A 27,576-nucleotide genomic window follows, 5' to 3' on the forward strand; every position below is an offset into this window, starting at 1 on the left:
CCATTGCCATTGTAATTTCAGAGCTGGGCGCTAGATATAGGCCTTTCATAATGAAATGGAAGTTCCAGAAAAGCACAATGTTGATGTATCAGTATTGTTCTCACAGGCTTTTTGTCTCTATCTTCACACCCCGTTACACCATCTCCAAAATACCAGGAATGTGATCGTTGCCCTTGGGGGAGTTGAAAAGCCAGCACAGGTTTTAACCTGGCCGATGTTGGCCTGCAGGAGTGGCTGTCCTTTGAAACGCACATTACCACTAATGGTTACGCCATTAAAACGGAGCTGACCTTAAATTAGCCCCGCTCCCTGGAACGGCCCACTTGACAGTTAATTCCAGCACGCTCCAAAACACGATTGGTGCGACCTCGCAATTGTGTTTGATGTCGCGAGCGCTCGATATCGGAGTGGAAGCATCGGGTGGCAGCGGCAGCAGGCACTGATTAGCGGGTGTGAGAGCCAAGGTGTCCAGGAAGGGAGTGCAGGTGGCGACTGGAATGGCGCCCGGGCAAGGCACAGCGAGTGGGAGTTGGCGCCCCCGCACCCTCACAGATAGGTGAAACGAGGGCAGGTGTGAGTGGGTGAGTCTGGACGCACCTCAAAGCGCCACTCAGTGGGAGAATTGTGACGAGGACACGAGGGAGAGAGAGAGAAAGCCAGCCACCTGTTTTGAGGGGGTTGAGAAACTCCCCATTGGCCCAGACAAAAGCACCTTCCTCATTTGGCCGGAGACTTTCTGTGGTCTGCAGTTTTTGATGTCATGTCATGCAAATCTAGCAAATCTAGCAAAATCTTTGTATTATCTTAGCAGAAGAACCGACCATGGAGTGATCAGCTGGGATACCAGTTTATCTGTGTAATCTATGTTTAAGTGCTTGGTGAAATTTGGATAGCTCACACTCTGAAACTGGCTGCTATGGCTTCAAATCCTAGATTTTACTTTTAAAAAACCTTTTCTGTTGAGAGGAGATTTCACATCTCACATAGGTCACACCCTCTCACCCTTTGAACCCTGCACTCTAACCCCTGACCTTTTCACCTTGTGTTTCTTACAGAGACTGGCCAAAGAAGCAGAACAGATCCAGACAGAATACCCCTGGCAGGACAACATCAAGGTAAGTTTGCCCCTATTTGTTGGTTTCCAGACCCTGGTTCAGTGAAATATAAGCTCTCATTGTAGAGAAATTGTGATAAATTCATTGGATTGATGTTGATGATGTTGTCCCTTAGTATATGTTAGGAGCCATCGTGGGCTATTGTTATTGTTTATCTCATCAAAATTATATTTTTGGATACAACAACAAAACTAATACCTCATGATAAAAAATGTGTCCATTTTTTTAATGAGCATAAAAATGCATAGATTTTTAATGAGTTTTGTCCTTTCGGAATCTGCATAATTTACGGATCAGTGTCTTTGATAAACTGTACAGTGTTTGTCACAGTCAATAATAAGTAATGACACAGACAGTTTGCTAAGAAGTATATGAATGGCATTGACTGGGTCCTGGGGACAATGGCTACACCATCATTGAGACTGGTGTGTTTATTTTTAGCACACCACAACTTCTGTACTCGAGTGACTATGTACAGATACATGCTCAGAAATCCATACGAAAAAACCCATGCAACAAAAATGGTAACAGATAAATCCACCATACACACACACACACACACACTCTTTCTCTTTCACACACACACTCTCATACACACGCACATACTCTCGCACATACTCTCTTTCTCTCTCTCTCTCTCTCTCTCTCTCTCTCTCTCACACACACACACACACATACACATGCACACACACACTCACTCTGCCACACAGTGTCGACTGTCTCCAGGGAGACCGTGCTTGCTGTCATGCTACGCTTCCTACAAATGGAATTTTAACCCCGCGGCTCCCACGGGATATTCGAGAAAAGACTCTAAAACTAATAATTATGAGCCCTCCTCAGTGAGAGGGCCCATCACTGTTCATGCCTGCTTAACCACTGTTGTCACAGGGTGTGGGGAGGGGAGGAGGGGTTTGGGGTGTGGGTGGCTGCCTATCGCCCCACACACAGGCTGCCTCGGGTGGGCAGCCATAGAGCCCAGACGGCACGCCCCTGGGGCTCTGGAACTGAGCACTCACAGAACATAGGCTCACAGTGCACACAAACACACAAACACACACACACACATGGGGGGGGGGCAAACACACCCAGGCACAGTCACATCTCTTCATCCTCTGCTGATTTGCCAGAGGTTAACCCACCATCTTATGAGGCACAGACCAACACCTGACCTCTGTCTCTCGCTCGTCTGGTCTTCTTCATCATGCCGCTCACTCATTCAGTCCCTCCTCATCCTCCAGTGCTGATCGTTTAAGACACATTGTCCCTTTCGCTCCACCTCATTCTCTCTTTGTTCCCTTCTCTCTTGCACTCCTCTCTCTTCAGTCTCTCTCTCTCCGTCTGCCTCTCTCCTCCCCGTTATCAGCCCTCGTTTCTAATCAACCATGAAAACAGTTTGAAAATGTCATATTGTTGCAAACACTGCAAATGAATCCTAATGGTAGTGCGGGCATTAATAATGTATCTCAGACTGATTTCATTTGCCTTTATAATTAGCTCAGGTAATGAAGCACCAAGGGGGCCTGCACCAAAACCATTTCAGCACCTTCACAGCAGACGAGAGGAAGAGGTGGCGCACATCCTCCTCTCTTTGTCTGTGTGTGTGTGGGGGGTGTGGGGGTTTCATGTGTGTGCTTGTGGTGGGGGGTCGGGGGTTCGTGTGTGTGTATGTGTTGGGGGGGTTTCGCTGTGTTCAATTTTTAAACTCTTTAAAGCTAAAGACTGCTGACTGACACATAATTAGATTAGGCCTCCATGCAAACTGTGAAAAGTGTTCTGGTGGGGGGTAATAGATCACAGAGATACGTGAAAAGTGTCCGTGTGCATTTGTGTGTGCGTGTTTGTGTGTGTGTGTGTGTGTGTGTGTGTGTGTGTGTGTGTGTGTGTGTGTGTGTGTGTGTGTGTGTGTATGTAGGGGTGTGTGTCCACAACCTGCCTGATCTGTGCACCACAGTAACAAAGGTGTTATTAGCCACACTCCTTGACTGCCAGCTGTTGCCTTAGCGACTGCCCGAGCTGCTCACCCTTAAGTCCCCACAGGTCATAATTTTTTTTCCCCTTCGCCCTCTGGCAGGGAACTGCATCAGCCACACACACACATACACAGTTAACACTAAAGAAAGGCAAAGCAGGTGGAACGGCAAACACTATCCTGGTCATGGCTACAGTTTTCTAATGTTTCAGGGATTGTTGGTGACCATAAAAGAATAAGTTCATATTACAATTTAATAATTACAGTTTATAATTACAAAGTATAGACTACTACTACTAACACCTCCTAATAACACATTATTTCCATCTACACAGATACCATAAAACTCATGGCCCTAGCAAAATCAATCACAATTTTAGCATTGCCTGTGATTTGTAATGGATCTTACAAATTGTAATTGGATTGTAAGTGGTAATCTGTAATGAATCTTGTGAACCTTTTTCTCCCATGCAGTATGTATTTCTTTGTGCCTGCTTGTCCTAGCTGTTCTCACATCCACCCAACATAAGATGTATGACAGCCAGCCATTGTAATGTGCTGAGCAGCTATTGCAATGTGAGTGCTGGCCTGCCGTCATAGGACGTGTGTTGACCAGCATTCACGTATATCATGTATACATGTGCGTGCGCAAGCCGACCAGACAACACAATGCATGTGCTGGGCAGATCGTAACACGTATGCTGACCAACAATGTAATGTATATGTTGGGCAGTCATTGTAATGCATATGCTGTCCAGCATTGCAATGTGTGTGCTGGGCAGTCACTGCAACGTGTAGGCTGGCCAGTTGTCGTAACGTGTGTCCTGACCAGACTGTTCCTGCCCGAGAGTTGCAACTGGGCAGCAAGGGCTCCATGTGGCTGAGGAGATCTCGGTATCTCCCCAAGGCCCTTTTTCACTCTGTCCAAATGCAACAGCGTGTGAAATCGATATTAAAGTGGTTTATTGCGTCTTATTTTTTCCAAGGTCATTTGGGTGCGTCACACCGTCAGATTTGGTTTGTGACCTGTTTTTCTGTTGATAAACTCTTAAGTTAGCCTCAATGCTGATATAAAAATAAAAATTCTTTTATCACCTCGAGGTAAGTTCCACGTTTACCATTGTAGTATTGTGTATTAGCTCAGTGCTTTATTGTAGAGGTAGCAGTAAACCACAGTTTGGAGAGTATGTATTTGTATTTATTTGTTGCTTTGCAGCATTACTCCAGTTTGCCCATTGCAACTCAATCCAGTATCAATTGAATCTACAAAGACTATGTCTGCAGAGGGCAGTAGTATTATGTTGTTTTAGCTGTATTCATCTCTAGAGCCTACTAAGTTAATCATATAAGGCCATGAGCCTTTTGTGTATGTACAGCTCCACCCATTTGAGGCAAATGGACAAATTAACATAATCTTAAATAAAATTGTTGTGTTTACTATGTGACTACAAATCCTGTATGACCTACAGACATCGGCAGATGCTCGTCTGCCGCTGCTCTGCCAAGCCTGTAATGTAGGCATCTTCACTTCCTGCTTATTCCAGGGGCTTTTTGCTCGTCTTCAGTATGTGAAACACGGAAACAATAATTTGGGATCTAAAAAGCCACTTAGGTTGTTTTAGTGATTTGTTCCAGTAATATGTCCGGTGCAAGGTGAAGCCATCCAATGCGTTTTAATCAATTTGGCTGCATCGGAGATGCATCTGTGGCCTTTCTGATTTGTCCTGCTTTCATTCTGTTATCTGGATTTAAAGTGTGGTGGCTCATGCCACAGATATGTTTGCATACGTTTGTAGCCAGCTCCACTGTAGTCACCTCTACTGTAGCCAGCTCCACTGTAGTCATCTGTACTGTAGCCAGCTCCACTGTAGCCACCTCTACTGCAGCCAGCTCCACTGTAGTCATCTCTACTGTAGCCAGCTCCACTGTAGTCACCTCTACTGTAGCCAGCTCCACTGTAGCCAGCTCCACTGTAGTCATCTCTACTGTAGCCAGCTTCACTGTAGTCACCTCTACTGTAGCCAGCTCTACTGTAGCCAGCTCCACTGTAGCCAGCTCTACTGTAGTCAGCTCCACTGTAGTCACCTCTACTGTAGCCAGCTCCACTGTAGTCATCTCTACTGTAGCCAGCTCCACTGTAGCCACCTCTACTGCAGCCAGCTCCACTGTAGTCATCTCAACTGTAGCCAGCTCCACTGTAGTCACCTCTACTGTAGCCAGCTCCACTGTAGTCATCTCTACTGTAGCCAGCTTCACTGTAGTCACCTCTACTGTAGCCAGCTCCACTGTAGTCATCTCTACTGTAGCCAGCCTCACTGTAGTCACCTCTACTGTAGCCAGCTCTACTGTAGCCAGCTCCACTGTAGTCAGCTCCATTATAGTGAGCTCTACTTTATCCAGCTCTACTGTAGCCACCTCCACAATCAGCCACAGCTCTTAGCTGTGAGAAGGAGAGAAGCATGTGGAAGAAAGAATGGGGGAGAAGGGCATGAAGAAGAGAGAGATGGCAGGAGAGTTGGAGAGAGAGAGATATGACAGGAGAGAGGGAGCAAAAGATATGGCAGCAGAGATGGAGAGAGAGGAAGAGAGACAGCAGGAGAGAGGGAGAGAGACACTCCTTCTATGCGAGTGTGGCAGCTGCTGTATGTTTGAAATGCATTAGCGCTAATAGCTGTGCCATTAGGGGAGAGAAGAGAGGCACTCCACAGATGGGTTGAGAGAGGGGGAAAGAGAAATAAAGCTAGAGAGAGAATGTGTGTGTGTGTGTGTGTGTGTGAGAGAGAGAGAGAGAGAGAGAGAGAGAGAGAGAGAGAGAGAGAGAGAGAGAGAGAGAGAGAGAGAGAGAGAGAGAGAGAAAGGGAGAGGCAACGAGTAAAGGAACCATCTTCCAGGCCATTTACTGTAATCATCATTCTGTAATCAATCAAGCCTTTCATCATAAGACAAGCATGCATGTGTGTGTGTATGTGTATGTGTATGTGTATGCATGTGTGTATATATGTGTATGCGTGTGTATGTGTGTGTGTGTGTGTGTGTGTGTGTGTGTGTGTGCAGTGGGCTACATTATTGTCTAACAATTCTCTTGCCATTTCTTCATAATACATGCGATGCACACACTTCTCTGTCATTTCATGCTTGCATATTACATGATGGTAATATGGCATTGCATTCATTTTCTCCTTGGCTCTCGGCGCTCCATTCTACTCTTTTAAGACCTCATCAGTAAATACATGACGCACACTTAGGAATAAATGTTCGCCTTGAACACCCCTGCTTCCTGCTTGTTACATTTCACACAGCTTCCTCTGACACTTGACACTTCCGTACCTCCAGTGCATCACCCCCTGGTGGCTGGAGGGAGAACTACAGCTTCAGCTCATCTCTGCAGCCGTGTGTGTAATGAAGCCTTTGTTTGAGGTAATTGGCCCAGGTGGGCACCAAGCGCAGCCTCTCTGGCAGCCTGAGAAAGCCTCAAGCAGCCGGCAATCGAGCGAGGTCTCTTTTCAAGGGGTCCACCCAAGCTTCTCCTGCACATGTTTAGAAGCCTGGCTGCTCCGTCCATCCTGGGGCATAGCAGACCATACAGTCGCAATCTGATGGCAGAAGCATGAACGTGGTCACGGTGGTAACAGCACTTATACTTGTTTTCAAGAGGACCAGATTAGGCCATGCTTTAACGTGGACCATGTTTTAACATGCATGTTGTTTGGTTCAAGTGGGCCATCAATGTGCAATTTCGTTTATAGATTATGTAGTAATAGCTGTTGTTTACACATAATATCCTTATGCTCAAAATGAGCAGCATATTATCTTGAAATAATTATTGACCAGATATTCTGTAGGGATCCAGTGGCAAACATTAATTTCGAGGTTCTTTTTTGGCATTGCATTATGTTAAGCCCTGTGCAGAATTATTGATCATTGCAAATTAATTGCTAGGTTTCTGAATGACTAGTGGTGTAGTCCAATACCAAGATTTTTAGTAGTTAGGTTCGAGTCAAAATTGAGACTAAAACCAAGACCGCAAATGACACAAAGACAAGACTGAGACTAGGTTTTGCTTTGTTTTTTCATAACATAAATATGAAAAGATGGAAAATGAAATAAAAAATAGTGTGTGATTATACATGATTATACATTATGTATATGTATAATTGTATATGTATATGTATAATTATACATTATATATATATATATATATATATATATATATATATATATATATATATGTATGTATATATATATATATATATATATATATGAATAAGTAATATTGCATCATGTGGTTTTGTCAAATAAATACTATAATACTATAAGATTAAATACTATATAGCCTAAGGTTATTATAAATTATTATTATATTATAATCTGAGTCAATGTAAGGCATTGTAACTTTTGGAATCAAATGATGGTGAGGTTACTCTGTGTCCCATCTTCTCTAAACCTTATTTAGAAGTCACTAAATAAAGTCAAATGAATATAAACAAACAACATATGTCCATTTTTATTAATAAATGAAAACATGCTAATATAATTTCAATCTGCCCTCTGAGAGAAACTATCCAGTTAAGTAATCATTAGGTGCTCAACCAGCAGTGAACAGACTTCTGAGCCACAGAGAAAGTCCCTACGCCAGATAATGAATATTCAAAAACAAACAAACCATCAGCCAGTAAAAAACAAGATAAAAAAAACCCTGACAAGAGGCAGCAGCCATCTTGCACCAGTGTACTCCTGCAGGAAGACACATTTGTTTACATATTATTATGCAATAATAATGGGAGACAAAGATGACGTCCCAAATTGTGTCACAAAAATAAATTTAGCTTGAGTGAAAGTAAAGTCTCTCAGGCAAACTGCTCAAGTACCACAGATAAAAAAGTATTATAACAGAATATGACAACAGTATGATTGTGATTTTTTGTGTTATAAATAACACATAAATTCATAATGATGAAACACTGAATTGTGTTTTATACTGGTTAAAATACTGTGGTTAAAATAGCTGTATTGTAGAATATTGTAATTGGTCCAGATCTTAGCCAGTGTGAAATAAACAGATGGCACTCTGAAAGGTTTCCATCCAATAGAACTTATTTAGGGAGATGTAATGAGGGTTTGTTGGAAAAACTAATCGAATAAAACATCTAAAAGTTTGGCCTTTAAAATGTTACTGAATTAACAGTAAAAGTAAATTCAACTTTTGTAACAAACAAATTTGTAACAAATATTTGTAACTAAGTACAAATAAAAATAGTGATCACAAAGAAATTAATAGATTAATTGATTAAAAATTACTTATTTTATGTGTGCACAAATTTGTACATAAATAAGGAATTTCAGGGTGGGTGTTTGTGTGTGTGTGTGTGTGTGTGTGTGTGTGTGTGTGTGTGTGTGTGTGTGTGTGTGTGTGTGTGTGTGTCAAAAAAACACAAAAGAGAAGGAAATGACTAACATTGGGAGAACTGTTGTCTTTTGTGTGAGGTCATGACTTGTCAACCCCACATCCACACACACCCACTTACAAAAACACAAATACATGCATGCGCATGCACACATATGCACACACACTCACATCATCATATATACTCACAAATGTACACATACGCACAAAAACACATACGTTCTCAGAGACATACACTTGTACTGGAACACACACCTGTTTTGTTGGCTCTAGTAGTTGCCTTGGTGACCTGTCAGGTTTGGTAATTTGAGCTTCCTGATTGTAGCACTAGCTGTAATTTGCTTAAGTGTCTCTCCTTAAGGGTTCACCTCTTCCCTCCAGATCCCTCTGACTCTGTCTGGCCTCTCTCTCTCATCCTCACTCTATCCCTCTGGTGTTTCTTTCTCACTTTGTTCCTTTCTTGCCCATTCTGTCTCATTGCTCCCTTTCTCTCTCTCTCTCTCTCTCTCTCTGGTTCTCTCGCTTTCTCTGTCTATCTCTCTCTCTAAAAGGCCAATCACACGTGTTAAACTTCCTACTAATCACTCAAATTGTCAGCCCTCTCGCTCTCTTTCTCTCTCTCTCCATCTCTCTGTTATCAACACATTTTTCCTTCATTCATGGCCTGAGGGTGTTAATGGAGCGTCCTGAGAGCTCCTTTAGGTGCGATAAGCTTGAAATAAATCATTTCTCAGCTACAGAGCTAAACCGGACGATGCACACAGACTAGGAGAGTAAATCAGAGAGGGACACACAGTAGGCACAGACAGACTAAATCAGAGAGGGACACACAGTAGACACAGACTGACTAAATCAGAGAGGGACACACAGTAGACACAGACAGACTAAATCAGAGAGGGACACACAGTAGGCACAGACAGATTAAATCAGAGAGGGACACACAGTAGACACAGACAGGGAGACAGAGGTACAAATCAGCTCAACAAGTATGTGGAAGAGGAAAGGAAGAAAGAAGCACTGTATACACTGAGGCATGAAAACGAATTCGGCTCCACAGCCCGTGTTTTTTAAAAAGAGGCACAGATGTGGCCATCTCGGGGTGATTTATCTGGATCAGACCATGGCTTTCGGGGATTACGAGACTCTCTGGGGCTCCATGTGGATGTGGCCCCTGGGGTCTATCGGCTCTCTGGAGCATGGGTGCTCCCCCGTGTCTAAAACCCCACCATCGATCCCTGCGCCCCTGGCTGGGGGATCGATATGGAACCAAATCCACCCTGCCATGCTCCAGAGGACAGAGAGCCATCTCATCACACACCAGCACCCACACCCCCACGCCGCCTCGTGAAGGATTCCGGGTATCTGTGTGTGTGCGTTTCTATGTGTGTGTGTGTGTGTGTGTGTGCCGGCTCTAAGAGCGCACTGAGAGGGTGGTATTAAATGAAGTGATGGGCTCGAGTAAAAGTTGGGGGGGGGGGGGGGTAGGCAGACACATTGTATTCCACTCCAGCATTTTTGGTTGACTTTAAGGCTTTAAGGCTTTAATAGAGCTTTATAAATGAACTGTGCTGGGTTGCCCAAAAGCATTGTAAAAAAAAAGATCTTTAAATGGTAGAGGGAGTGTCACAATTAAAATTCTCTCTCTTTTAAGATGATCTTAAAACAATGATTTTGGGAAATGGGGTCCAGTACGATGAACACACAAATAACTACCAGAACCACAGACACACGCACACACACACAAACACAAATACACACACACAAATATACATGCCAGAGCCACACGAATACTCGCACACGTGCACACATACAAGAAACACACACAAACCTACACTGCATACATTCCAGTGTTTAATTTTAGCTATTTTACCTTAAGCCAGGTATTTGCACAAGTGGTGTTAAATGTCTAATAGTGCAATGATACAGCAATTCTGCAATATGAATGAAGATTCCATATTTTTAACATTCAATACTGCCAATGCAACTGCCCATTGGCTTCTAAATGCTGTGAGTTAGACTAATGTATGAACTTTGTAAAATGAATTACACCTTTTTAATCTGGCTGACTGCAAATTCCATCATTACTTTCGAGTGAAACTAATTGCCACATACGGATCAACTGCATCCTTCAACAAACGTTACTCAAAAACTCACAAGGCTTGATTTTTGAATTTTAATAAATAATGATAGTGTATATTGTTGGATAAAAGATACTATGAAACCCATCACAGATTACAAAATAGTCAATATATTACATAACAATATAGTATGATATTTGGTTGCACATGAATTAAAACTCTAATAAGATATTTTAAATGTATTTCTGTTTTACTCATCCCCCAAAAAAATGCTTTTCATTGTCTATAGTTATGAAACTGTCAGATATGTTAATGAACTCCAGGCGAGAGAAGGTAGGATTTGAATAGCCCTTTTCAGCACCAATCACTCATGAATATATACCCAGACATTTTTGTGACACACATTTTAGATAATTCCTTGTGTTTATGACACTTAGTTATGTCTGCTGTAAATGATACTGATCAATGTCCATTTTCTTTTTGACTGTGGATGCGTTTGTGTCCCCCCCCCCCTTCACGCTCTCTCTCTCTCTCCCTCTCTCCATCTCTCTCCCTCTCTCTCTGTCTCTCTCCCTCTTTCTCTGTCTCTCTTATTCTCTTTCATTTTCACTTGTGTCCTTGGCTGACACATGCCTCCTTAATGGTTGTTGCCTGTTTTGAGGGACTTTGGTGCCATTCGATGGGAATGATTAGAGGGGTCGCAAATAACATGCTTCTGGCAGCCTGCTGCTGATTGTTGATTGGCCACTCCGGCCCTGGAGAGGCATGGCCGCTGCCATGCAGACAAGCACTCCTTCAGAGAGACAAGAGGGAGAGAGATGGGGAGATGCAGGGGAGAGAAAAAGGAAAGGACGAATGTCAGACGTGATCTGGAGCAAGAGAGAGAGAGAGAGAGAGAGAGAGAGAGAGACAGAGAGAGATATAGAGGGAAACAGAGGACAAGAAAAAATGAAGAGTTCCACTATTCGAGCCTTCTTCCATCTAATCTCTGTGATAGTGTTAATATAGTTATGGCATGTTTATCTTGTTTGTTAAAGCTTTCTATTCTTGCCTCACACATCTATATCAGATTAGGCTGGTTAGAGAGTGGGTGTGAGTGTGTGCGTGAGCGTACATGTATGTTTGCTTTGTGTTCACATGTACATGTGCAGGCAGCATGTCCGTGCACTGCTGTGATGTTATCTGTGGCCAAATATTGAGCTTTCAGTGGAACCCTATCAGACAATAAGGAATCACATTACCAAGAGTGCAGTGGGACAGCCTCTGTGGATCATTCCCAAACATAAACTGATTTGGCCTTTTTTAGCTGTGATGATATACTTCACACACATACTTCAGGGCGAAGCAGCTCATGCCTCCTAAGATAATTTTCTTTTATCTTGCCTTTCACCTGACTTTATTCGCCATTGTATATAAAAGTAAAAGTAAAGAAAATAGGATTTCATACATGCAACAAAGCATGCATATTAAGAGACATTTAAAAAGATTTCCGTTTATTAATCACTCATATTGACTCCGACAACCCCCCACCCCCACCCCCACCCCCTTTGGCTGCGGTTCCTGCTACTTTTAGCCTGCTAGCCTGGCTTCTCGTTGATAAGCAGTGAGACATGTCTGTGTGGCGCGCCGACGCGCATGGCGAACGCCGCCCCCAAATTGGCCCTGCCTATTTTAGCTTTTTAATCCATCCGTGTAGCTGTTTATTGGCATACAAATGAACATCTGCGCAGGGCTCGAGTGCTCTGTAATCGCGCAAAAGCCCCGGGATCAGGGTCGTCGGCTGATGAGCGAGCTGCACCCTCGGGCCCTCGCCATGCGCCCCGCTCCAGTAGGTCTGAAAACGATAAACAGAAGTGTTTTAATGCGCGTTTCCTAATAGGCTTTAACGGAGCTATAGCGCGTAAGATCCGGATGTTGAAATTCCATTTGGGATCTTTTAGGAATGGATTTTGAAATAACAACAAAACACAAGTAGGGGAAAATTTTTTGATCGACGAAAACCGTGTCCTGCCTCTGCCATTTGGGACGCTGTTGTATTGGAATTCTGGTATTGCGACAAGGGAGAGCTCCGTGGTGGTTCCGCCCAATCTCTCCTTGGTACATGCCCATTGAACAGATTGGACTCTGCCATGGTCTGCTCCGCCCCTTTTCCATGCCAGCATTATTGTTTACAGCCTTTTCACGATTCCATCTTGTAATCCGGCGTTCCTGCTGAGCTACTGCTTTCGTTTTAGGATATACCCTCCCTCAGATGGCACAAGTATTCGAACAGTAAATCAACTTCTTATTGAAAGCCACTAGAAAAATAATAAAAATTATCAAATTGGAACAGCTGTGTCTTTAATTACACATTACAACCATTATCAGGATTCCTAACGGGATCCTTAATGACATATTTCCTATAAATCATTCAGTGCGAAAAAGATGCTTGAAGGGAGTAAAATAACCTGTCAGCTTCACGATCACTTCGTAAGGTTTCGCTTCAAAACGTACAACTTACAAAACAGAAATTGTCAGAAAAACTAAATTATTCTTGGAGAGAAATACTGAATGTTTTCCTTACACTGACAATATTTTCACTTTCATTTTCTTAAGATATTTCATACGATGTGTTGGCTTAATTGCTCGGTGAGATCCCTCCTTCTCTCCTTCTGCACATCATCCTCCCTCTCGCAATCTCTGCTTCCTCCTCTCCTCTGTGGTACCTGCAGGAGTAGGTGGCCCTCACCAAGTCTTTTCCCAACAGGGTGGAGCAGAAAAGGTAGCCTGTGTCTGAAGCTAATATAGCAACCATGACAACAGCCTGGGGTGACGTTAGTCATTTTGCAGGGTGGGGTTGGGGTTGGGGGTTCTACTTAAATTGTGGCTCTCAAACCACCACGCTGTTAAAATTACATTCACAGCTGCAATTCCAGATATTGATTTGCGATATTTTACCAAGCGCGTTTGTGTGAACCTGTTGCAGTAATGTGCAGCCAACCTATTGGTATTGGACACTCCTACTAGGTTCAACAAGTCCACACATGCGTGACATCTCACATGCATGTGCACTTTTGCCTTCATGCAGACGTGGCTTGCATGATGAGGAAGAAACGTGGAAAAATGGCAGATTCTGAAGCTATGAAGCGACAGGCTGGTGAAGCCACTTGGTGCCAAGCACAGTGAGACGTGGCACATGCTAGTATGTGAATGAATCGGTGGTGGTGGAACAGCCACCACATGGGCACATTTTCATCTTGACCATGGCAGTATACTTAACAGATTCCCTAGGTCCTCATTATTTTTTCAAATTCTGCGTTGAAGTGCAGAAAATATACGCGTGCAAGTAAAAGCCAACAGAGATGGTCTCTCTATCAGACACTCAACACCTCTAAGACCTCGAAGGAGCTAATCGTCATCTTATGGAGGTCCAGACACACTGATTCTTCTCCAGTTTCCATTAATGGAGACACGGCAGAGATAAATTCTTAAATTCCTGGGGTTGCACATCTCTGTGGCTCTACCATGGGCCACTAACATCACCACTGTAGTGAAGAGAGCACAGCAGAGACTATACTTTCTGAGGAAATTCGGCTGAGCTGCCCCAAGAACTCCTGACGACCTTTTGCGGTTGCATGGCGGAAAGCTTCCTGACATTCTGCATAGCAGTGTTGTATGGCACTTGCATTGCAGATCTCGCAGCTCTTCAGAGGATCATCAGCGATGCAGAGACGAGCGCTGGATTCTAGGTGCCAACCCAAGAGGACACATACAGGACATACGCCCTCCAGAACGCCACCAGCATTTGCAGGGATTACACTCACCCCTGCCACAATCTGTTCAACTGGCACTATAAACATAACCCAGGAACACAGAAACTGTGACAACTGATACTCTGGCTTGTCACTTTATTATTGATATAGCTTCTGTCATTGGAAGCTGTGCCAAGTTGCATATATACACGTGTATATATACACGTGTATATATACACGTGTATATACACATGTATATATACACATGCAATATCAAGTTTAAGAGTCCGTCCAGATCTCCCAAACAGCTGTGCAGCTGGTAGCCTTACTTTCATAAAGGAGGACAGTCTTTTCACCAGAGCTACAAACTGTTACAACCCCCACTCTACTTGACCTCTTCTCCTGCTGTGACCTGAGCCTCCGTCTCCACCCCCAACTCTCCACCCCTCTCCTCCAGCTTGGTGTGGCTCCTCCCTCTTGCACCACAGCACCACCCCCACGTCCTTGACCTCTCCCCTCCAGCTATCCCTCCACCCCTGCACTCTTCTGTCAGACTGGGCAGGTTCTTCTTGGGACCTCCCCTCTCCTGCCCTGCACTGCCATCCTCCAGTGCTCCCCTATCTCCTGCTGTTGGGTCACAGGGTTCTGTGACCATCCCGTTAACCCCATTCCCCCTTGTGTCCCATGCCCCACTGTCCTCCAATCCCCACCCGGCCCCTGCTCTCTCTTTGCCTCATTTCGCTGGGAGGGGGCCGGTCTGTGTCTCTTCACCCATTTTCACCCATCCCCCCCCCCCCCCAACCTTGTCCTGGATTCTGGATTTCTTCTCCTCCCACTCTAGCCCCAACCCCCCACACAAGTCCAACCCCGCGAGCGCCGGCAGCCCCACTTTCACCTGTTGTGGAGGTTGTATCCCTCCTGCTCACAAGGCAGCACATTCCTGCAGGAATGCAGTCACCAACTGTCAATCAGCCTGGCGCGCTTGCTTTACATAGCCTGGTGTTGATCAGGTGGTTGTAGATCAGCTCTGAAGACCTAAATGGCCTCACTCTCATGTAAATCTGGCTACAAGTGCTCAACTCAAATAAAGAGGGAAAAGCATGCACACTTTTGTATTTAGCTTGTGCTGTAAAATGCTAATTCCCCACTCTGGCAGCTCCACATTTTAACTTTAATATTTTATCTTTGTATGTACTTTGCAAAGAGGCTTATCCATAATTCAAAATGGCACAATTGTGTATCTATCACTGTATTTGGACTTAACATTTCTGTTATCAGCGTTTGTCTGAAACTGGGACATGAAGTTGTTGGACAGCGGCCGTGTTTGTAACCACATCAGACAGGATTACAAACCATACAGCCAAAGAAATAGTGATTCCTGTACTGCCAGTTGCACTCTCTCTCCCTCTCTTTCCCTCTCTCCCTCTCTCACCCACTATCACTCTCTCTCTCTCCCGCTCTCTCTTTCTTTCTCCTCCACCCACCCCTTCATACTATCTCCATAGAGGACAGGCTGAAGGATAGTGGGGTGATGTGACTTGGTGTAAGCTTTTGTGTCTTTGTAATATCTCTCTCTCTTATTCTCTCACTCATTTTATCTTTCTCTGGCCAGTGTAAGGCCTAATGAATGTTTGATAATAAGTCAGTTTCTATTAGAGATCCATTGTAAACTGTCTGATGGAGATCAGTGAAGTCTGAAAGCCTGAGTGCATCTTCAAATGCACTGCTGAGCTTAATCACCAGGCTGCTTAAAGATCGTAGGTGCCAAGTTCTGATCAGTACATCATAAAATAAACAAATGCACAGTTGTTACATCTTCTATAACAATGACTAAAGATGCTGTACACTGAAGACTTCTGCAGAAGACAGATGTTGTGTTGAACACTATAATTGAACTATGAATATTAGGGCTGTTTGTTTGTGTGTGGGGTGGTCCACATCCAGTTGTAATTGATATGTTGGGTTAAGACTGGAAACAAGCCTTACACATTCCAGTTTGGGAAATTTAGGACAAATGCTGCACAAAGACACACACACACAATGTCTCTTTCTAACTTCCTGCCCTCTGTGGTTGATCCATGTCTTTGTTCTTCAGATTCTTACAAACTTACAGCAAGGCAGCTGAATATCTAAACCAGAACTAAAAGCAGCTTTGACAGCTACTAAAGCTTGATACTCCTGCAGAGATAAGCCCTTAGTGCCCTGTTCTGAAAGAAAGACCAGCTCAGGCAATCAGTGTGTGTGTGTGTGTGTGTGTTCATTCATGTGCCACATATGTGTTTTATGTTTGAATGTGTGTGTGTGTGTGTGTGTGTGTGTGTGTGTGTGTCTGTGTGTGTGTGCCCTGTAATTATAAACTAATTAGTGTGTGTGTCTCAGGGAGATATGTGTACAAATCAAAGCTGGCTCCACAAGTAACAGAGAGATCATTTGCCATTTAAATGTCAGTCTGTCCCAACCTATCAGGAGAGCTGCATGAATGCAAGAAGGGGGAGGCGGTGTGTGTGGTGTGGTTTAAACGGACGCTTGAAGTTGTGTAAGGCATAGGGAAGGGGTGGGCTCTTCATCTGCTCTCCTGTGTAACAGAGAGAGTAGCCACAGTTAGGACACATCCATATTAGGGACCTGTTACTATGGCAACGGCGGTGCAAGCTAACCTGCAGCAGCCCCAGCTATACAAAGCGTGAGGGCTGGAGCATGGTGGTCACGTGACCTCATCTGGTTAGTGTCTGGTGGAGATGGGGGAAGGGAGGGGCAGTGTCTGTATGACACGGTCGATTTCACTCACAGATAAAGCTCTGTCACATATTTGTACATAAATTGTAGGAATTTGAGGGTAGGTGTGTGTGTGTGTGTGTGTGTGTGTGTGTGTTGGTGTGTGCCTGCGCGCATATGCTCAGGCGGGTAAGCGGGTGTTTTATTAAAGCCCTGAGTGACACTAGCAGAGAGAGACAGAGACCAGCCACAGCAGATGGCTCTGCTAGCCCAGGGACATGGAGTTATGCAGAGCGACTGAGGATTGTCCCTTTTGCAATGTGTCCTCGGTGTTTGCTGAGTCATTTTTATCTTTATCACATGAACTCGCTTACATCATTCCAGCAAGCAGCTGCACAAAAAGATGGTATCTGCACTGATTCAGTGCATTTGATTAATTAGCGCCACGCTGGGCGATACACAGGGGGCCTGTTAGCACTGCACTGACTTTGTGTTCCAGTGCCTCAGTGGATTTAGCTTAGGCATTGATTCAGAAAAACAACGCAACCCACACGCACACACACACACACACACACAGTGCTGCAGTCTGATGTGCTGTCTAGCAGGCTATGCTGAAGCACCATGTGAATTCAGTGCAGCGCAGGCCGTCACATGCAGAGGAAGTGCGAGGACACTGTGGGAGTCGTTATGGGTGCGGAGTAAACACACAAACACGTGGAGTCAGCACTCAGCACAGCGGACACATATGGGCATGTGTACACACGCGCACACACACACACACACACACACACACACACACACACACACACACACACACACACACACACACACGCACATGCACATGCACATGGCAGCCCATCAGACTCAAAAAAACATCTGCACTGCTGACCAGTCTGTGTAGACAAGTGCTATTAACAGCAAACACTCAAATCCTCTGCAATCTCTCTCTATCTCTTTGTCTCTTTCTTACTTTCTCTCTTGCTCTTTATTTGTCCATTGTCTTCTGTCTTTTTATCAAGCACTGTCTCATCATTTTCATCCTTTATTATTATCTTTATTATCTCCTAGCATCTCTCTGTGTGTTTGTGTGTGTGTCTGTGTGCTTCACGCCACTGTATCGCTGCTCTCTCTGGGTGGGAGTAAGTGCTGTGTGTGTATGTTTGTGTGATCAGTGGGGAGCTGGTGTGTGCATTTGGCTAATGGGATAAAAGCTAGTGAGAGGAGAGGCAGACTGTACTTCTTGGCCAGACGCTGGGCAGGGGTGGGCAGCTTTTTTCCTGACTTTCAGCTGGTGGCTTTCAGTCTTCCATCTCTCTCCCTCCTCATCTCTTCCTGTCTCTCTCTCCCTTCACCCTACCTTGCTCCATCTCCTTCTCTACATCCAGACAGGGCAGCTTAATGTGAGTGTGTCAGGGACTGGGGGGGGGGGGGGGGGTCAAACTCATGGAAATGGCCGATCACTGAGTGTTCATGGAGGCCTTATGAGTGGCTTATTCCTTGCTGTCATCAGCAGTGACATCAGAAGCTGGTGTGTTTGCAGTGACAGCAAGAGGAGCATCTGGAGAGAGGGAGAGAGAGAGAGAGAGAGAGAGAGATTCATACAAAATATAAAAAATCAAGTCTCACACGTCACAGTTAACCATCCAGAGCGCCGTTGCCCTTGAAAGGCTGCTCTCTGTGGGAATGTGAAGAAAGGATAGCTGGAGGAGAGGGGAGCAAGGCTTCCTGCAGAGCTCACCCAGCAGGCAGGCCCTGTGTATGCCTGTGCTGCGCTTCTCGGAGGCTGGACGGACATGCCACTCTCAGCCTTCACTCAAAGCCCAATACAGAAGGCTCAGCCTCCTCCCTGGGCAGAGAGCTGGGCATCATGACAACTACACGCTGTACTTAAGAGAGCCAATCGCATCGCATCTGGGTCTGATGTTAAAAAGACTTTTCTTTTGATTGAGGAAATTCTGCTTTTTTTTCTTATAGTTTGACATTTTGTGCTAATTGCTGCGGAAATAGAAGACAAATCGTGTCAAGGACGTTTCAGAGACAAGAGAGAATGTTGGCTGGTGTATTTTTCGCGCACTCCAGAACCAGAGTGTCTCATATTTGAGGACAGATTCCAACATATCTGTGTAGTGGGCGGCAATTTCTATTCAACCCAAATTGCTGCAGTGACCTGCTTTGAGCTACACTCGACTAATCTGCTCACACTGAGCATGAAGTAATAATTGGATAGAAATAGACTATATATTAAGGGTTTATAAACTATTTAATAGTACTACACTATTAAAAATAATGCAGTACTACTCCAGAGAACCTACCAATTGTTGTCTGTTACCCATAGCAAAAGTTAATGTCCATAATATCCAACCTGATCTCGAAACCAAAACTCTAGCAAATCAGCAAGGTCACAGTCATTTCTTATGCTTTTTCGCATCTGAGCACGTTCCTTGTTTGACCTGGAGTGGTTGCTGCTTCACACCAAAACATCGCAATCTCCAAATGCTAATCTGTTTAACAAAAATAAATCTCTCACTATGCAAACATGCGCTGTACCGCACCACATCCGAAATCACGGTGAACGATAAACGGCATGAAGACAGATTACCGACTCAGTCTCCTGAGAGGAGCTTGGAGGCAGGGACATTATTTCATTACCGCAAACTTTCATTAGCAAGCAATGAAGCCAAGGAGCAGGCGAGGACTGCATTCCATTCTTACACCTGTGCGGTTACATGGACGTTACATTTGCACTGCAGATTTAGGATCCGATTGGCAGGTCAATCATTGATTGAGTATAAACTGATATTCACAGAGGACCTATTATGCTCATTCATATTTCATTTCGGGTTCCAAAAACACAATTTTTGCTCATACAGTATAATTTATTTCGCCCTCCATCTGAAATACTCCATTAAAGGCCCTTTGTCTTCAAGTACCTCTACTCACGATGAGCCCAGTTTGCATTGATTGGTCAGCTTGCATGCTCTATTCTGATTGATCAATTGCCAGAGTGGTTCTGCCCATACACAGGTGTGTTTGACATTAGAAATCATTATAGTGTCCAGTGGTTTCCAAGCTGTTAGTGGTCCCACAAACAGATATGCAATTGCCTACAAGTGGGCAGAAGTCATCACAATACATAAGTAAACAAACTGGGGGCATTAGATACTTAGCTAGCTGATTAGCCGAAGTCTACGGTGAATCAGGACCGTAACATTACAGCTTCTAATCATAAATCCACCTCCACACTTGAACACTGTTTGACATCTAGTGATCGAAAAAATATATTTCCCTATATTTCACCTTTTAACGGTGAATGGTAAAGAGGCGGACGCATGTGCAGAGAACAGCGAGATTTATTAAGGGAAAATCCAGAGTCGTAGTCGTAAGGGTAGTCCAGGGTCACAGAGCCAATAAACACACAAGTAAACAAACACACAAGTACACAAACACACAAGTAAACAAACACACAAGTACACAAAGGCAAACAAGGGAAGCAGACTATGACAAAGAATCAGGAAAACCCGGCACCAAGAAACAGGAAGGTTAGGATACACGAAGTACAAACTTACAGGTATACAGAGACATGCTTTCAAAAATATTCACTAAACACATGAACACAGATTCAAATAAACACAACCATTCAAATAAACATAAACAAATGTATTCAAAGAAACAATGAACAGCCAAGACCAAGGGCACAATGGTTTAAATACATGAAGGGACAGGTGTGGAAAATCAAATGAGGGGTGAAGAAAACGAAACTATGGCATGGAACTAAAATACACAAGACAGGGAAAACATGGAACATGGAATCTGGGAGGGACTAATTGTGACATTCATCATATTTTCACCCAGGTTTTGATAAAAGAGGGCCTGCAGCTGATTAGCAAAACCATTATAATACAATAAGATTAGCTCGTTGTCAAGTTAGCCTTGTTAGCCGAGAAGCCTACAGCCTACTGGGTCAGAGCACTGATCTTATGCTACAGCCAACAACTCCACACTTGTAGCAGCTACCTTGTTTAAACATTACAAATCCACAAATAATAATACATACTTACAGGTTCTGAACCTGCGCCATAGAAAATTGGAACTGCCTGGTCCTCCAGGTGTAAAATATGTGAAAATCCACCATCGAACTGCGCACAGTTTTTGAAGCAGTCCTTCGTGAAGTGCCAGATTTTCCCTCACGATGCAGAACACAGCTATTTCTCAACAAGGCTAGCTACCAAACTGAAAAAAGTCTTTCCGCCCTCTACTTGCTATGTGTTGTGTGAGGGCATGCCAAGCTTGTCAAGTAGGCAGGCAATATGCAAAGTGTCGCATGATTGTGTCACCTTGCAACAAAGCAAATGGACAAAATTCCAACAAGGCAGAGAAAAAGTGATTTTACTCACTCTGGCGAGGAGTTTGGATTTTGTAGCTTTGCAGACTGTTTATATGCACAACAAGCTATATAACACACTAAAAGGCAAAACCTGGAAATGCATAATAGGTTATTTTTAATCACTTCAAATTAACTGATATTTCTTCTCAGTATTACAATGTTTATATAAGTCCTTTTTTGTTTGTTTGTTTTTTTTTAGGAGAGTGACATACAATACTATGACTCAAAGGTGGATGCTGAATATGTAAGTAACTTGTTTTAACTTGTTTTGTTTAATTGGCTCTCAGTTTGGTTTGTGTGGTAGACCAGGCTGCAAATGGAAAATGTGGGGACACTCAAATCCCTTTCCTGCAAATAATATAGATCCCTCATTTGTTTCCATTCCAGAAACTAATCTAGATCCCTAATTTGTTCAATCCCTCCAGATACTTTGGATCCCTGATCTGGTCCCTTCCTGCAGATAATCTGGATCCCTAATCTGTTTCATTCCTGCAGCTAATTTGGATCCCTGATCTGTTTTCTTTCTGCAAATAATATGGATCCCTAATCTGTTAATTTCTTTCAGATAATATGGATCCCTAATTTGTTCCCTTCCCTCAGATAATATGAATCTCTAAACTTGAAACACTTCTCTAATCTTTCTATATCTTTTGGTTCTTTCTGGCGACTTTATGGTCACTTCAGTTCAGTTCAGTTCCAGTCTTTGCATAGCCTGATTACAACAGGCATTTACACAAAGTATTTTTATAGAATTACAGGTCAAGGCTCCTAATGAGCAAGCCAAACTTGACAAGGGCAAGAAAAACTACCTGAGATGATATGACAAGGAACTCTTGAGAGGAGGCCCATCCTCCTCTGGGGGACACCAGATGGTGGGATTTTAATTTGAAATTTTAAGGTGATCTGAGATGTGGCAAGATATTAAAAGCTTGATAAAGATATGATAGACTCCTTATTTTAAACATACTGTATATAGGATGTTAAACATGAGTACAGGAAGGAAGAAGTCCAGTATGATCATAACACAGGTTAAGAATGCCAAAAAAAGAGTAAAGGTTTATGAACAGTTTGGTTAACCATTAGTTTATGCTGCTAATTATAACTCATGATGGGATCAGGGGCATCCAACTGTTCCTCTTCATTGCAGCAAGAGGGAGAGTGGAATATGCAAATGGTTCCAAAGCTAGCCAATCAAGTCCAGAGGGCAGGACGGGCCACAGCAGGGAGAGCACATCAGGATTAGGCCCCAGCATCACGTCAGGCAGCAGGGGCAGGCACCCCACCGAGCCGGGTCTTCTTTTCCCGATTGCTCTGCTTGATCATGTTCATTTTGGTTTTAGCAGCTATAGAAAAAATTGTAGTAAGGCTGGAAGGTCCACCACTGGTTTTTATTTTTCATCCAAACTGTTTATTTATTTACTTCATCATTTATTGAAAAAACTAAAAACTCTTTTACTCAGGTGATACTTAGTGTTCAAAAAGTATATTTGTTTGTAAAGTCCTCTTATGAAAATAAAATATATCAGAATGTCCTGAGCACGCAACATATTTTTCTTTTCTTTTTTAAAATTTTGTGACATCATATATTTAATTTAAACAGTAACACATACAATCTTGTAACATATGGTGTTAATTGTTGTCTTTTAATGATTAATATCTAAAGAAAATTGTTCTTTGCATTAGTGGTAGTGCTCTTACTATGAAGAAAAGTAATAAACTTTTTTTATGTTATCAAAAATGATTTTATATAAATAATGAAAAAGTGACACTTTTTGTTGTGATCATTATAGGATCTTTTCCTGGTAATGGATTGGTAGTGCTCTAGGCTGTGATCTAAGTTGTCTAGGTTATGGTTTAAGTAGTGATCTAGTTAGTGGTCTAGGTACTGGTCTATGTGGTGATCTAGTTAGTGGTCTAGGTAGTGATCAAGGTAGTGGTCTAGGTAGCACTGTGCTACAGCCACTTCCTCGTTATGGTGATGACTCGATTATAAAAGAGGGATTGAAGTCCATCAGGTACTCTAAAAGCTTTTGTGACATAACAATATTTTAAAACAAGAGTACAGCACAGGACTGGTCACAGTGGTCATCAAATATGTCTGGTATAAGTAAAAAGTTACCAGTCTCTTCAGTGCACCACAGACTAGAGGCAGAACCCGCACCGCCTGTAGTGTTGTGAGTTAGTAGTCTCAAAGAAGGAGCAAAAAGTGATGCATGATAATTAGAACTATTACTGTCTTGTAATATATTTATTGTACCATCTCAGTTCCTCAGGGTCTGTGATGGTGTTCCTCTCTGAGCATGAAAGGTCACAGTCTCCTTTTATCTCCCAACACAGCCAATGCTGATTGATTTATCATTGCCCAAGAAAGGCATTGATTCCAAAAGTCAGCCAAGCACAAGGAAAAGGCTGTGTGTGACTGAAGCTGAGACAGAAACAGGGGGAGAGAGGAAGGAACAGCAGGAATGGAGGAATCATAAATCAAAGTGGGAGTTTTGTTCTTTGGAGCAGCAGCAGCCATGTGATTAATGGCTGGCCCCTTCAGGGCCTGTCTGCGTCTCTAATTGGACGACATCGCTCATCATTAAGGAGGCCAAAGGGACGTCATCCACCGACACACCCTCATGACCCCCACCTTGCCCCCTACTGGCCTGTGAAACAGTCTTTGAGGGCATGGTGAAGTTGATTGCTTTGAGCACACACACACACACACACACACACCCAGACACACAAACATACCCATTAGATTGGGCTAACCTTGGACAAAATCTCTCCAACTCCTCAAAGCAGTCCAGGCAATTCTGCTATCTTTCTTCCACTCCTCTCCCACATCTCCATTCCACCTCTAGATCGGGAGACTGTTGGTTGACCACCAGAACATCGCCTTTCTCATTTCCCGTGATCCTGCAGCTCCATGTCACCCGTCATAGACTCCCATGGTCTCACACAGCATGACATCACAGTTCTCCACCTCTTTTCTCTCTGTGCTTCCCCATCTCCTGTCTCATAGCCTGAGTCATGTTCTCCTCAGTGCTGTTCTCCACTGCCCTCTGCCTCCCTCCACCCCTCCTCCCTTAGCAGTCGTTATCTCCTCCCCTCATTCCCCAGCAGTGGTTATCTCTACCCCTCCTACCATTCACTAGAGAACTTGTCATCTTCAACAGCCTCCAGTCCCATCTCTTCACTACTTAGTCTAATAAGCCTGCCTCAACTAGGTGTTGAGACTTCCTGCTAGTATCCAGAGGAACTCTGGGATTGATGCCCATGTATTGCTTCAAGTACCTCTGGTGTATAGAGATGACACAATCACTTCCCAGGAGCTCTTGGATGCTCAGGATGTTAAAGAATGGAAGACACTACTACTGTAACAATGTCGACTCTGTGTTTTGTAGGTGCAATACCGTGAAGTTATATTTCCTTTAAAGCCCGGCAGCAATTTTGTAAGTACCGTAAAGTAAGAATGAACAAACAATCATTAATGATAAATTAATGTTAAATCCAATAACCAGTCTCATGAAATTACCTTAAGCATAAATTTGTGACTTCAATTAATTGATTAACAATAACTAAAATGTATCTAAAAAATAATTAAATCAGATATTAAAGGTGTGCTTATTAAGATAATAAAAATATAGACTTTCTACTAAATAAAATAATATTAATGAGTTTAAACTGAATATGAAATCTGTGTGTATGTGCGTTCCTGGGAGCGTGAGTGTGAACGGAATGGTGTCCGTTCACGTCAGCCTTACCGTGCCTTGCTCAGTGGGGTGAGCTTTGATCTCTTCTGCAGCGAGTTGGTCTCTCGCGGTAAACAAACGGCAGACAGGCAGGTGGAGTTGGGAATGAAACCGCGCGTGCCATTTTCTACTTTTGCTACAGCCTTAAACAGGGAAATACTTTACAAGCCAAGCCTGCTTTTTAATTAGGCTGTCCTAGGCTTTACAGTTCAGTCTCCCGTGGCGGATGGATGAAAGTTGCTTTTGGAGGAGAGAGCTTTTTTTTTGCCACTTGTGTGCTTGATGGTTACTCTTTGGCATGGCACATGGTCACAATCACACAGCTTGAAGTCAATGCCTAATTCTGCCTTCAGAACCATCTGAGTAGTCACTGCAGTCTAGCCTCGGTAGTCCACAAACTGTGTCACTCACTGATGCCACTAGAGCACATGAGTAGTTTGCAGCCATACAGGATGCCCAAATGCCAGTGGCTTGGTCTTTGGTGTTTTGAATTCCAAGCACATAGCTTTCCTTCCTGCGGTGGTTTTATGACAGAAACTGATAAGAACTGTTTATGGTTCTGTGTGGAGGCCCGCAGGCTGACTCAGACTCAGTTGCGCCGTGGCAGCCCTGCAGCAGATGGGGGTTTAAGTGCCCGGCCCAAAGGCCCCCATGGCTGCGGGTGCAACAGAACAACACCAGCTGACCCCTCACACTTCTTCTATCCGTCAGCGGTGCTGGGGACTCACCCCAAGCCCAGGAATGCTGGGATTTTCACTGCATCTTAAGGGTTTTAGTCTGAAGGCTGGATCTCTCAAGTCCCGTGACTGCAGCCCAGAACAAAAGTACCTCGGGAGGTTCCTGTAACATAAACCCAAAGCCCCCCCATATTCCACGGCGAGGTGGTTCTGGCCTCGACAGCAGCCTGGCTCGCCAACCCTTCTCATTACTTCTGCTTGCTCAAACACAACTGCAACTTTGAGTAAGCAACCATAGCAACCAAACCCAAATATGCCCTTTCCTTTTCAACGTCAATTAAACCTGATGGTGAAATTGCTTCACCACTAATTGATTAAGTTGTCGGCGGTCCAAGAGCATAACGTTATTTATGCAAAGTCACAAACATCTGCTTTCTGTACGGCATTCCCCAAAACAAGGCACACGGAAATAATAAATAGCCCAGCAACAGTGAACTGACATCAGCAGGGGGGTATGTAACACATACACATGTAAGATGTTCCTTTGTAGTGAAAATAAAATATTATTTGATAACAGCTAGATGAAGATGATTTGCTTTGGGCAGGTGGTGATGACTGTAACCTTTCTGTCCTGCATCTCACCAATTAATATTAAATAAGTTATAAATTAAGGATAAATCAAGTAATCAGTATCATAAAATTACCATAAATTTGTAACTTTAATTAATTGATTAATGGAGTACCTCTTCACTCCCGTGTAGATGAAGTAGAATGGCTAGCAGTCACACACACACACACACACACACACACACACACACACACACACACACACACACACACACACACACACACACCATAGAATGACAAATATTGTACATATTTAGTGACATTACTCACATTAGAAAACATTCCCATTAGACTACTGCAAGACAGGGGCAATCCATCCTGAGACCATTAAATACAGATACAGCTAATAATCACACAACCATCCAGCATTACACACACACAAACACAGACACGCTTACACACATACACGTGTCTTCTCCACCTTTATGTACATAGATCTCAAAGTACTTATAAAACTTAATAATAATAAATATAGCTGCAAGCTGAAGTCATCTAGGTCAAAGCACCACATTGGAAGCAATTGTCAGTTTGCAGAGAAGTCAGTAGCAGCCCTTAAAGATCATCAACCGGTCTGTTCAAAGTTATGCTGCTAGAGTTTTTTCTGTTTAATGAGGTTCAATGAGGTACTCTTTTTTTAAAAACAAAATATACAAATATACACCATTCCCAAACATACCACATTCATGTGGTAAATTCAAACCAAATTTGGGTAATTTTGAGTGTAACTTAATAATTATAATTTTAATTTGCTAACTCTCATTATCATTTACATTTGTTAAATTTGCTGAGAAACAGCTTTACATTCTGTTCACTGTCAAGGTTCTAAATATGAAAATTACTTTCAATAACTGTTGTTCAGCTCAGTCTGAATACTATTTGATCCAATTTAGGTAAAGATTTTGATTTTTTTTTTTTTTTAAGATTTGGTAAAAATTAGTAAATAATAAATGAGTATGAAAAAACATTTTTGATAAGCTTCTAAATTATAAACTTCCCATCAAAATCACAGTTTTCATTGCACTTGGCTTAACACAATGAATCTTTTAAAAGATGGCTTTTCTCAAGCAGTTTAATATAGCACCCCCCAGTGGCTGTTTTTTTATTTCACCACATAGCTCAAAAATATTAACCTTGTT

General features: G+C 43.2%; 1 protein-coding gene across 5 annotated transcripts in view; it reads left to right on the forward strand.

Moving 5' to 3' along the window:
- The window catches only part of cacna2d2a (calcium channel, voltage-dependent, alpha 2/delta subunit 2a), a 144,069-nt gene that overhangs the window by 65,047 nt on the left and 51,446 nt on the right, over positions 1–27,576 (forward strand). For 3 of the 5 annotated variants that reach the window (XM_027000626.3, XM_081716972.1, XM_081716974.1), the window contains 3 exons: positions 1,056–1,115; positions 21,596–21,640; positions 24,789–24,836. In XM_027000626.3, coding sequence (XP_026856427.1) covers positions 1,056–1,115; positions 21,596–21,640; positions 24,789–24,836 — 153 coding nt within the window. The remainder of the gene's footprint in view (positions 1–1,055; positions 1,116–21,595; positions 21,641–24,788; positions 24,837–27,576) is intronic. The other 2 variants (XM_027000630.3, XM_035524127.2) reach the window with 1 other exon arrangement.

The sequence above is a fragment of the Electrophorus electricus genome, chromosome 7, assembly GCF_041902795.1.
Source record: "Electrophorus electricus isolate QZ-2024a chromosome 7, ASM4190279v1, whole genome shotgun sequence".
Lineage (NCBI taxonomy): Eukaryota > Metazoa > Chordata > Actinopteri > Gymnotiformes > Gymnotidae > Electrophorus > Electrophorus electricus.